The sequence below is a fragment of the Lutra lutra genome, chromosome 8, assembly GCF_902655055.1.
Source record: "Lutra lutra chromosome 8, mLutLut1.2, whole genome shotgun sequence".
Lineage (NCBI taxonomy): Eukaryota > Metazoa > Chordata > Mammalia > Carnivora > Mustelidae > Lutra > Lutra lutra.
This window is the reverse complement of record NC_062285.1, coordinates 108,378,902-108,391,583: the sequence shown is the minus strand read 5'-3', so window position 1 is coordinate 108,391,583 and position 12,682 is coordinate 108,378,902. Positions and strand designations below refer to the sequence as shown.

Below are 12,682 nucleotides of genomic sequence, written 5' to 3'. Positions count from 1 at the left end.
GATATGATGGGAAGGATACTTTATCTCTATCATCTTCCTCCTCAAAACTAGTAATTCCAGTCTAAGGACACAATATCAGCCAAAGACCCATTGAAGAACATTCTACAAAATATATGACCAGTACTCCTCAAAAACCAAGCAAAGTCTGAGAAACTCTTGTAGCCAGGTAGAGCTAAGAAGACAAGGCAACTAAATGAAATGTAGGATTCTTGGCACAACAAAAATTCAGCAGGGAAAAAGTGAAGATACCTGAATAAAATAGAAACTTAGTTTAATAATAATACATGAATATTGGCTCATTAATCATGATAAATGTACCATAGTAGAACATGAATTTAATAGAGAAAATCAGTTCGAAGGCATACTAGAACTCTCTGTACTAACTTGATAATAATTCTGTAATGTAAAACTGTTCTAAAAGTCTTTACTTAAAAAATTAGTTTCTTAAAAATCTAATGTAAATGCCACAAAATATTAGCCTTTGGCTTACTTGACTTGAAAATATTTGTATTGTATTTGTTACAAAATTCTCTTTTCCTATATGCTCAAAACAGTTTGTAACAACAGCAAGTCCATAAGATAAAAATCTTTTTAAACACCTATTATGATTCCAACTGCTAAATGGGAAGATGAGATTATTCCAGGCAAAGGAAAAAACTCAAGGAAAATTGAAACTACTTCCTCCATGTATTATGTAGGATTTAAGTATAAGCATTTAGTACAGGCATGTCAGCAAAAGATCGTAAATACACAAATTAATGAAGTGAATTTCTTCTTTGAAAATTACAGCTCAAATTTAGTGAGCATAAAAACAAAGTTGTTTTCCTCGGCTTGTGTTCTGGAGATCCCAAACACATCCACATTATAACATTACCAACTCTAGTTTCATTCATTTTGGTTTTGAATTTAGACAAAGAGCTATTTTTTGAGTAGTCCTAGGCCCAATGCAAGTAAATGTTTTCTTTCAAAATGTTGAACTTGGTGATATCTCTGTCCTGATTCTTTCCTACTAACTCTGTCTACCCATTTTAGAGGAAAGCGATGAACTACACTCACTAAGTACTTAGATGTTTAAAACTGAATGATTCCTTAAGAAAGAAATTACCAGGTGAGCAATGTCTCAGGTGTTCTGGCTCCAATTCATTGGTCTACCAGGTAAAACTCAGTGCCTTTTCCAACTTATGCATATTTCTAGAACTTCTGCACTCTCTCCATCCTGCCCCCTTTCAATTTGGCATACTATATATTTCCTCAGAGTTTATTTGGCAGAACGTTCTTTTCTCTGGATGATAAGAGATTCATATTAAAAGGAAGGGATCCAGGACAAATATACTAAGTAGGGTTTTAAATACAAAAAGATTTTCAGAGCCTTTAATAGATAGTATGAATATCAACATATATTAAGAAAGAAATATAGTATGCAGCTTTTTCCCACACTAAAAAAATTTTTTGAGCAATATCTAGACAGACTAATGTATGGAATACATTTTGGGCATGACATTTTAACAGAAACTGTCAAAACAATAATGACAGTGGCAAAATTTTGGCACCCTTAAGTTTCACTGTATTTGAAATCCCTCTTTTTATTATCAAGTAAAATCCATCCTTGCATGTAACATTACTTGCTTGATCAACTTAGTTAATATTTATAGTCATAGCAAAGTTAATCAATACATGTCACATATATACATACGAGTGTGTATATGTGTATACCAAGCAAGAGATTGGTTTACTGCTGGAAGTAGGGACTGGGACAGGATGGAAGACCCGTCTTTCACATAAGTGAAAATAGAGTGCGGACGATAATTGCCAGTTGGGAAGAACATGCGCCTGAGGTGGAAAAAAAAATTAAAAAAAAGAAAAAAAAGATCCCTCAGGAAACTATCTTGAACTAAAATAACAGAGTTCAGCTAAATCCTATACCTCTGCTGAGGTAATCTCTGTGAGGTATGCAAAGGTATCTTAAAAATAAAAGAGTGTAGGGTTCTGATTAGTAATTTTCTGCTTAAGGTGAATAAATTTCTGATTCAAGCAGACAGAAATGTTGTTCTTTTAACAATTAATGTTTCATCTCAAGAAATAAGAAATAGAAAAAAACTATATACTAGGGATTATCTTCCGGTTCTGTTTCTCAGGGACAAAAATTTCCCAGACTATTAAATCTAACAACTATACTACCTATTTCTATCATTATATGACATCATAATACATACAATACATGGTCTGTGCCCACCATGTGCCCAACGCCACATGGCTAATATCAAACTGACCCAAGGGTCCTATGTATGGATGAATCCTGTATGTTGCCGTCTTCCACCTATACTATTTCTACAATGAACATGAGTTACAATGAACAGTCAAGAATGTACCTTGTCACTTTTGACAAAGAGCCTCAATTATACCTTGGAAATGAGAGTCCTGCAATGTTAAGCATTTGGAAAGAATTATGCTTCCCACTAAGAGAAGAAATAAATATCTGGGCAGGTAAATCTCAGGTGTTTTGGCTCCAGTTCAATGTTCTACCAGGTAAAGGTCAGCAGTCACGACACAAAGGCACCCCACACTGTCCTCCCTTTCACTTGGTAGTATCACAGTGCTTCCTTCAAAACCTAAAATATGAGAGAAATTCTGTGCTATATATGGTATGCCATATACCATACAGACCATATTTAAATAAAAAATGTAATCGTCACTATTTACAAGCATAGATACCTGAATCCATTTTACAATTACCTGTTAAAATTCTTTTTTATTTAACAATTTACACAGACAGTATCTTTTCACTTCAGAACTGTATTACGAGAAAAATCTAAAAACTGAATGAAGATTTGTTTTAAAAATACATTTTTGTGCATTTGGAAGTTAAGGCATTTATGCACATGAGGCACTGTCTCTGCATGTTTTATCATAATAAACAGAAGTCTGGAGAGCAACTGAAATTGTACAGCTTTCAGGAAAATCTAGGTGTGGTATAATCCAGTAAGCCTTGGACCTGATCTTGATTGAACCTCTGTGAACCTCAGTTTCCTTCTGTATAGTAGGTATGTAGATTGAGGCATTGTATGAGGACACATTGCAATAGCATATGTAAAATGCCTAGTTCATTGCAGGGTAACAAGTATTAGTTACTTGCAGAAGGTACCCTTCAAATATAATGTGGGTAAATATAAGGAGAAGCATGAAAAGTTTATGGGTTTGTGAACATATCCATGGTCGGGCTGGTTTGAACCTATTTACAAGACTGCAAAAATGAAAACTTTCACATCTCAGAACAGATGTGGCCTCCTCTGTGTGTGTGAGAATATATATGGAATATATATGTCCATATCCAGATGTCACAGGCTGAAAAAAAAAGGCATTGTCCTTTTGCAAAAATAATGATCTAACAACTACTTGGGAGGATAGATACCTGTTTTGAAAATGTATGCTGTGGGTGCCACCTTTCCTAAAGATGAACATGGGTTTAGAACAGGATGCTGTTCTAGCAAGGAAAGCTACTCCAATCTCCTATTAGTAAAAAAAAAAAAAAAAAAAAAAAAAAAATTATCAAGTGAGGGAAATATAAAAACAGAATAGAAAGTGTTTCACTCACAAAATGTTTCCGTGCTGGATTACATGACAGGAGAATCAAAGAATAACAAGCTGGAAATCATGAAGCATAATATATGAAGTATAAGAATACATCACTGAGGCTTATTTAAGAAATTAAAGAACTGTAAAGTGAAAGAAAAATGCCTACCAAGCGGTGTGGAATCCCAAGCCTACAATAAAAATTAAAGAGTAAGGAAGTAAGATCAAGGTACCTACATAATTGTCCCTTCTGAAACAAAAGCCATGACCATGACAGCCCACAGCTATACAGGCTATGGATGGTCTGGCTATGATTTTCTCCTAAACTGAAGACGATGAGGCTTTCTTGAGGTGAAGGAAATGCCCTGCTGGTCTTTGTATCCCCACTGTTTACTATGGAGCATGAAACGAAGTTCAGAAAATTTGTGTAAAAATGTCGATTTTTATGAAGGATTTTTTTTTTTTTTTAAGACTCCTGCAAGAAAGCCAAGGTATATTTAAGGGAAATACCACTTCTCCATCTCCATCATTCCAATAATGTGGGATGCCAGAGTACGGGGGAATTATGAGGTCTGAGCCTGCTGAGCTATTTAAATTGCACTAGATGATAACTATAGACCAAATACAGAAATCAAATCAACAAAATAACAATGCAATGCAAGTTGGTTTAAAAGCAATGTAACATTATTTACCCCTACAGAAAAAGTTCACTGTTTTTTCAAACATAGCAGCATGTATATGCAGCTATAAAGCAGCTAGAATTATTTCGTGTGACCTTTAATGCCGGAGGACTTGATCATTTTAATTTTTTATGATTCTGCATTTTAACTTTTATGATTCCTGAGACTACCTGGCAAATGAAAATATCTCTAACAATGACTTCTACTAAATGACATATAAAAATCAGAATAAAACTCTGGTATATTTTCAGATATCTGGATTCCTGTCACTTAGTGGCAATAAGTAGAGTAATTATAAGATTGATTCTAAATAACAAAATGCATATCTTGAAGTGAGTGAGTGGTTTCTAAAAAAAGCAAACTACCAGATTCATCATGCTTCACAGTGATACAATGATAACTATACTATCTCTAGAATGCTGTTACATTTAAATGAGGTAACTTCATATAAAATACTGATCTGAATACATACTGTAAATTAAACTTTCTTCTATATATATATCTTTTTTAAAGATTTAAATTTATTGACACAGAGAGAGAGATCACAAGTAGGTAGAGCGGCAGGCAGAGAGAGGGGGGAAAGCCGGTTCCCTGCTGAGCAGAGAGCCCGATGTGGGGCTGGATCCCAGGATCCTGAGATCAGGACCTGAGCTGAAGGCAGAGGCTTAACCCACTGAGCCACCCAGGAGCCCTTCTATATTTCATTTAATATTTCAGTTGCATGATATATACAATATTATGCCTTCTCTTTTCATGGAACAAATTTTGCAACTTGAATTAAACATCTCCATAGGAATCATTCAGTCAGAGTCAACGGGGAAATTTTGTCCCCTTCTCCCTCCAATCTAAACATGGCTGGCAGTGATTGTAGTAAGACAAAGCAAGCCAAATGCTAGCCAACATACAAAATGAGAAGAGCTTTGCTTTAAAGAGAACCAAATGGAAAAATAATCTCAGGTCTAAACAGCAATAATTATTACAAAAGACCCAAGGAAACACACAGCACTGCCCTTCCAGATGGGACTACCTCGACACCATCGCGGCCTTGGGGAATGGAACTTTACTATGGAACCTCAAGTACTTTCACAACTGGAGTTTTATGTAGCCCAATTAACTTTGGCTAGACATAGAAATCTGGCTCAGTGCTTCCATGCAGTAGCCAAAATAAAGGTTTTCTGTATCAAGAATTACTGTCAGAGTCTCCCATATCCTTCCTTCTCTCTTACTAACCCAAACCTGGAAAATAAACTAACAGCCAACAAGTTTTTTTTTTTTTTTTAAACTACAATTTAAGTCAATATTAATTTTACTGGCTCACAAAAACCACAAAATATTTGGCTTAAATAAATTGAACAGGACAAAAAGAGAGGAAGACCAAGAAAAATTAAAGTAAGGATGTGCACACAAATAGAGAACACACAGCTTTAGAAACAACTATAAAAATCATCTGAAATACCAAAATAATGGAAATGTTATTCCTTCCTTTCTCTCTTAACGCATGCCTAATTTTAAATTCATGGCATTAGGCCTAGGTAACAAAGTTCAAACAAGGAATAAATCACAATTCTAAGGAGAGCTCGTGTTTAGTATTTTAATTGGACATAACATTGGTATGAAAGTTCCATATATTTTAAAGAGATGTCACTTGGGCTCAACTATTTAAACATGGAGGGTACCAGTGACCCTAAAGCAGAACGATTCCCCATGGTATCTTGGAAAATTTGTATTCTAGTTACAGTGTCGGACCTAAAAGTGCCAACAGTCGAAAACAGAAGTCTTAAGTTCATGACCTCTGATGTCTAATAATAAAAATGTGTTTAAGCACTCAAACTAAACTAGTATTTAGAGGTGATATTTAAAAATAAGTTATAAAAATGGGGAAGTATGAAGTGCTGGCTTGTTTTTAGGATCTCCAATCAGGTGTGGCAAGGGGTTCAAAAAACAGACTCCACTGTTACAACTATTTAATATACAGTGGAAATTACTGATGTTCAACTCAGAAAACCCTGAGGTTATATCCAATTCTACTATTTAGTAGCTAAGTTATTCCTGGAGATGTTGCTTAAATCTTTGAAGCTGAGTTTCCTCATTTACAAAAAGAGGATAATAGGGGCGCCTGGGTGGCTCAGTGGGTTAAAGCTTCTGCCTTCGTCTCAAGTCATGATCCAGGGTTCTGGGATCGAGCCCCGAATCAGGCTCTCTGCTCAGTGGGGAGCCTGCTTCCTCCTCTTTCTCTGCCTGCCTCTCTGCCTACTTGTGATCTCTGTCTGTCAAATAAATAAATAAAATCTTAAAAAAATAAAAAGAGGATAATAGTCAATGTAAAGCTTCCCTAAATAACACTCAATCACAGGCACTCAAGAAATATACACCTGTTTTATGCCCACCTCCTCTTCCAGGGTCTTGGAAGATTACAGCATGTCTACTGTATAATCATGCCATTCTCATTCACTTATTCAGCACATATCATTGGGAGTCAAGTGATGCCTAGAATGCAGGAGTAAGTTTCAATACACGTGCTACCCACATGAAGGGTTCCATGCGGAAACAAGCTTCAGAACAGGGAAACAAAAAATATTAAAAAGTCAGTCACGACTATGGAGTATTCTGCCTCCATCAGAAAGGATGAATACCCAACTTTTGTAGCAACATGGACGGGACTGGAAGAGATTATGCTGAGTGAAATAAGTCAAGCAGAGAGAGAGTCAATTATCATATGGTTTCACTTATTTGTGGAGCATAACAAATAGCATGGAGGACAAGGGGAGATGGAGAGGAGAAGGGAGTTGAGGGAAATTGGAAGGGGAGGTGAACCATGAGAGACTATGGACTCTGAAAAACAATCTGAGGGGTTTGAAGGGGCGGGAGGTGGGAGGTTGGGGGAACCAGGTGGTGGGTATTGTAGAGGGCACGGATTGCATGGAGCACTGGGTGTGGTGCAAAAGCAATGAATACTGTTACGCTGAAAAGAAAAGAAAAAAAAAAATCTTTAAAAAAAAAAAAAAAGTCAGTCATGTACCCAGTCCTTATATAACCTAAAAACTGAAAGGTACAAGAGACTACAGGAATAATTATACCAATATAGTGAAATGGACATACTGAGTTTAAAAAATAAATAAATAAGTGAAAAGTTAGCTACTCCTCCGTGTCTATGGTCAAAAGATGTAGATTTACGTCTGCCATCTATCTGGGAAGTGCTCTTCTTATAGAGATACTCAAACCAGTGCTAGGAAAGTACAGAGAAGGAAAAATAATTGCTTGAAAGACTCAGGCAAGACTTCACAGAAGTAATAAAACTGGGGAGAGAGAGACAAAGGACATTTTTCAGGGGAATAAAAAAAATATTTGCTCTATGGAATTTGTCAAAGCATTCTGGGAAACTCAAAATTGATTTGAACTTTTCTAAATACCCTAAATACTTACAAATTCTGAAAGAAAAATTTGTATAAAAAACATACGGGCCGTAATTAAGCCACCAAAATCATTTCATTTTAACTTCTCTTTTAAATATAATTCTTATATAAATTTTATACTACAGTATTAACGCTGATTTAGCTGCATGTCACTTTTACATATTTCGCCTGTGGTCAGTTTTGACCAAACAGCAAAAACACCACACCCCATTTCTATTCCTCTTCTCTTGAGACTAATAGCCAATTCCACTTCATAATATATTTAAAGCATTCAGAAGTCAAAATGTGTGGCATTTTCCACCTTGCCAATTCCATGTTAAGTCAAAGGCATATTACCAGGCCAACAAACCCAAAATTAGACAAAGGCAATCCATTGGGATAAGAAATTTGCCAAATCTCATAATTCAAAAAGAAACTGCTAAAGATGGTTGTGGGGGTTTTGGCACTGTGAGTTTAAGCTTTTCCATAATAAGGCTTGTATTTCATCTAATCAGCTAGTCGGAAACTATATAAGTTTTGTTGGTGGGGGGGAATTAAAATTTGGATTGTAATGCACGAGTCTTTCCTTCCCTTCCATATGTTTCAGTAAATTAAAACTTCTAAATCCTGTTTTTTTAAAGAAATGCCTTCTAGAAAATAAAGCAGCCTGTAAAATCATATTTTTGGTACAGGAACCTTAAAATATTCAGGCCTGAAATGAAGAAGAAAAAAAGAACACATGGTTTCTATATCCAAAGCAGTGTCATGGTCTAGGTATATTCAGAATTAAGTACATTTGCGCTTTCATCTTTTTTTCTTTGCTAAATGACTTTAAAAAAAAAAAATCAGGCATCTTAAACTTTTATAGATTTTTTTGAAGATGGCCATTTATCAATCTAATTAAAAATGTTTCCATTTGAATTCCATAATATCTCAAAGACAGCAGTTGTAGTAAGAGGTAGATAGGAATTCTGTTCTTAAGTGCAACTATGTGAATTATCATCCTGTTAGAATAGGAAATGAAAAGATTTTTACATGGTAAAACAAATTTTTTTCCAATAGTGATCCTGTTAATGGCAGAAATAGCAACTTATACCGTCCAATTCTGAGTAAAGTTCTCCTTTCCCTTTGTTCTTTCTCTATTGGGCCTTCATATTAGCTTCTTTCATTTCTTCTTTCATATTCTTTATCGCTTCATTTTTTTGTACATGGAAAGATTTCCCCATCTTTATTTTATTTTATTTTGTATCTCTATACCCAATGTGGGACTTGAACTCACAACCCCAAGATCGAGTCCCATGTTCTACCGACTGAGCCAGCTAGGTGCCCATGTTCTCCTATCCTTTAAATGAAAATTGTTTGCCATCATCTTTTTAATTACTAAAAGCTGTTTCCTGGTTTTTTTTTTCCATTACTTATGTTTTTATGGCATCCTACTTTATAAAAAACGCTATGTTACCATTTCTAAGACTTTATTTTTATTTATCTATTTTAAAGATTTTATTTATTTATTTTACGGAAAGAGAGCACAAGCAGAGGCAGCGGCAGGCAGAGGGAGAAGCAGGCCCTCCACAGAGCAGGGAGCCCAATTCGGGGCTCAATCCCAGGATCCTGGGTTCATGATCTGAGCCGAAGGCAGAGGCTTAACTAACTGAGCCACCCATGCATTCTTCCATTTCTAAGGATTTAAAAAAAAAAAAAATTTCTTCTGTTTCCTCCAGTTTCCTTCTCCTAATAATTTGCTTCAGTTCCAATATTTTACAGTTGAAGTTTTCTAAATATGATTGACAATCCTTGTTTGCCCACTGTTGTTTAAAAGCTATTTAATAAAAGCTGAATGGAGTTCCTTAGCTATAGGTGTGCTTCCCAGATGGCAAAGATTCACTTTGGTGCATCTGGTTTGGGCGCTAGCCATTTATAGGTGGTCTCCAAATGTAGGTATATGGATTTCTTTTCTCTTTAGTGATTCCGTTTCTCCAGATAAGAATTCAAACAATTTCTTGGGCAGTGGGGCGTGTGTGTGTGTGTGTGTGTGTGTGTGTGTGTGTGTGTCTGTGTGTGTGTACAGTGCTGGGTGAGTGAAAACTCTGGTATTGCTGATATTCCGCTTGTGGTGGGGGAGGGGTACTGACAATCTGGGTACTCCACTGGAAGACACTGAATCAATCTTTTTAGTCCTCTTTGCATTTCACCTTTGATTGTGCAAGCTGTCCTAATCATGAACCTCTCTTTTTCAACTGCTGTACCACTATAACCCTTTTCCCTGCCTTGGACATTGAGTACCCGGTTACTGACATTGCACACATAGGAGAGACCTGACTGTTCAAGACACAGATGACAGCTGATTATCCCATTTAATAAAGATTCCTTAACTCACTATCTTCCATGCAAACTGCCTTCAAGTCTTGAGTCTCTCTGGGTTTCTTTTTGAGTACATAAGACTTCTTTTCATCATTATCCTGAAGTCTATTCAGATGGTGGACTCTCTTCTGACAAACCAATTTCCACTTTCTGACTTCCAAAAATCAGCTTAAATTTCATTTCCCCCACCATTCTCATTGTTCCTGTGGAGCTATTTCTTCTCAATATTTTATTCAATATTATAAATATTTATTATAATATTTATTATGATTCTTTACCCCCATGATCACCATTTCTTTGTTCACCCTTCTTTTTGCAACATACTCAGCAACTCCCTCCAGATTTGGGTTCTTTTGAAGGACATCTTCAGTAACTTCTTTAGCAAGAGTTTTTAGTGGCCTGATTTTTATTTAATTTCTTGGTCTAGGAATTTCATCACCATGCAAGTAAATTCAAAACTCAAAACCTGATAAAAGGAGGGCAAACTCATTCCTTCTCCATTCAAATCCCATGCTGAGACAGGCAAACCTTCATGCTGCCTTCTGATATCAGTAAGCAAACTTATTTTAGATTATTCTTTCACTGAAGGTGTGAATTTTCCTCCTTTATTTAGGTATCTAATCCCTGGCCTTCCATTGGTCCAAAGCTTTGTCTCTTATTCCAGCAAAAATGAAAAACAAACAAAAAGTCCATTTCCTCCTGTTACTGCAACTGGTAAACTATCCCGAATCAGCTGAAAATCAGCCAACTGTTTACTGTTCTGGCATTCAGTTACCCCTCACTGCTAGCCCCTAGGAAATTGTCTCGCTACTTTTTGAGCTCACTTATGCATAAAGAGTGTATCTATTTTATTAAGCATATCTAAATGTATTTTAGTAGTGTATTTTCTGGCTACTCAGTCTGCCTACATAATTTCATTAATAGCATTTTAGTGGTCTCTTCAAATGGTTACGTAATAATTTTAGGTGTTTAGTCTACCATCTTTCGTAGAAAATAAAATATTATTTCTTCTACATAATTATAAGATACTTCTCTATAAATTCATGCCAGAATTAGTCTCCTGACCTTCTGCTCTATGCTTTTTTAGGAGTCATTTATTTTTATTAATATTGAAGAGAGATTAGGTGATATAACTAAAACAGCTCAGATAATAGATTCAGTTTAGGATTGGAGGCTAGTTCCACTACTTATTATTATCTGGATAAACTCAGAAAAATTTACTTAAATAGTTTGAACAATCCCCTCTAGTGTAAAATAAGACATTAAGATTACTTTGTAACACATAAAATTACAATTTTTCTAAGTCACCATAGTAGAATACCAGCAACTTCTTATGCTTCAAAGTAACACCATATCCACGAGAATGTGGCCTCCAAGGTGGCTTATCACATAGTGGGTGGCCAAATGATGGCTCTGCTGCTCTCATGGAATGATTTCTAATCAGTAGGAATTCCAGGTGACACTAATTGACACACATGCAAAGCCTTACATAATGCTGGCTATTTGGAAAGAATCAGACCTCGTTCCACAGTGTAGCCAATTTGGGGCTAATGGTGGTTTACGGAACATAATCTTTACACAAATATTGTTATTGTGACAAATTCATTATGTAATCCATATTTGGGATTCACCATTTCTAATTTTCCATTGTTACATCAAGGATCATGACATACCACATTTTATCGATGGCAAACCCTACAGAAACACATTTGTCTACAGGTTCTACACAGAATTCTGACAGTGGTAACAATCTGACAGTGGTTACCTCCTAAGAGTCTGAGTTAACTGACTGAGACCCAGGACCTTAAACTCTATCCACCTCAGTCTGCACGGAGAAAACCAGCTTCTGAAGGGTGAGGAAGGAAGGTAGTTACTCACTGTTAGAGCCAGCAGTTTCCCATAGGTAAGATGAGCAGGGATGTGGTCAGTCTTGGATCTCAATGATTCCATATACCAATGCTCTGCTTCAGGGAGTTTGCTTAATCGCATGTACGCTTCACCTGGAAAGAAAGTCATGAACATTAACCTGAGGATATAGCTTTCCAACAGCTGCAATGGAGTCACATCATGTTTCCCTTCCATAAAATGTCAGATGTTGTGGCATGGACTTTCACCCATTATCTCATCTGATTCCCAAAAAGTCATCAGAATTTCCATTTTTCAAATAGGAAAACTTGTGTTTGGAGAGATTAAGTGAAATGGCTAAATTTAAAAATTTAGTAACTAATAAAGCTTTGGTTTTTAACCACAAGCATAGGCTCTTTGTCTTTTTCTTTTTCCTAAAGATAGGTTTGGGGGTGCCTGAGTGGCTCAGCTGATTGAGCGTTCAATTCTTGATTTCAGCTCAGGTCATGATCCCAGGGTTGTGAGACTGGGCCCCACACTGGGCTCTGTGCTCAGCTTGGAGGGGGCAGTCCGCTTGAGATGCTCTTCCTCTCTCTGCCTCTCCCCCCGCCACATGCTCTGGTTCTCTGAAATAAATCTTTTAAAAAAAAGATAAGTTTGTTCTTTTTTATGTACAGTTGTTCTTTTTAATTCACATTTATTCCTTTAGAAACTCAAGAATTTAAGTATTCAAGTATTTTTTATCCTCATTTATTCCTTCAGAAATTCAGGTATTTATAGAATAAATACTAAGTAGAGAGAAGTATGAAGACCTAGACAAAGAGAATAAGGTCC

The 12,682-nt window shown here is 36.1% G+C and overlaps 1 protein-coding gene across 1 annotated transcript in view; it reads right to left on the bottom strand.

Moving 5' to 3' along the window:
* Positions 1-12,682, bottom strand: part of TMTC2 (transmembrane O-mannosyltransferase targeting cadherins 2) — a 432,486-nt gene that overhangs the window by 123,214 nt on the left and 296,590 nt on the right. The window contains 1 exon segment of the mRNA XM_047741689.1: positions 11,882-12,003. Within this exon segment, the coding sequence (XP_047597645.1) occupies positions 11,882-12,003 (122 nt within the window).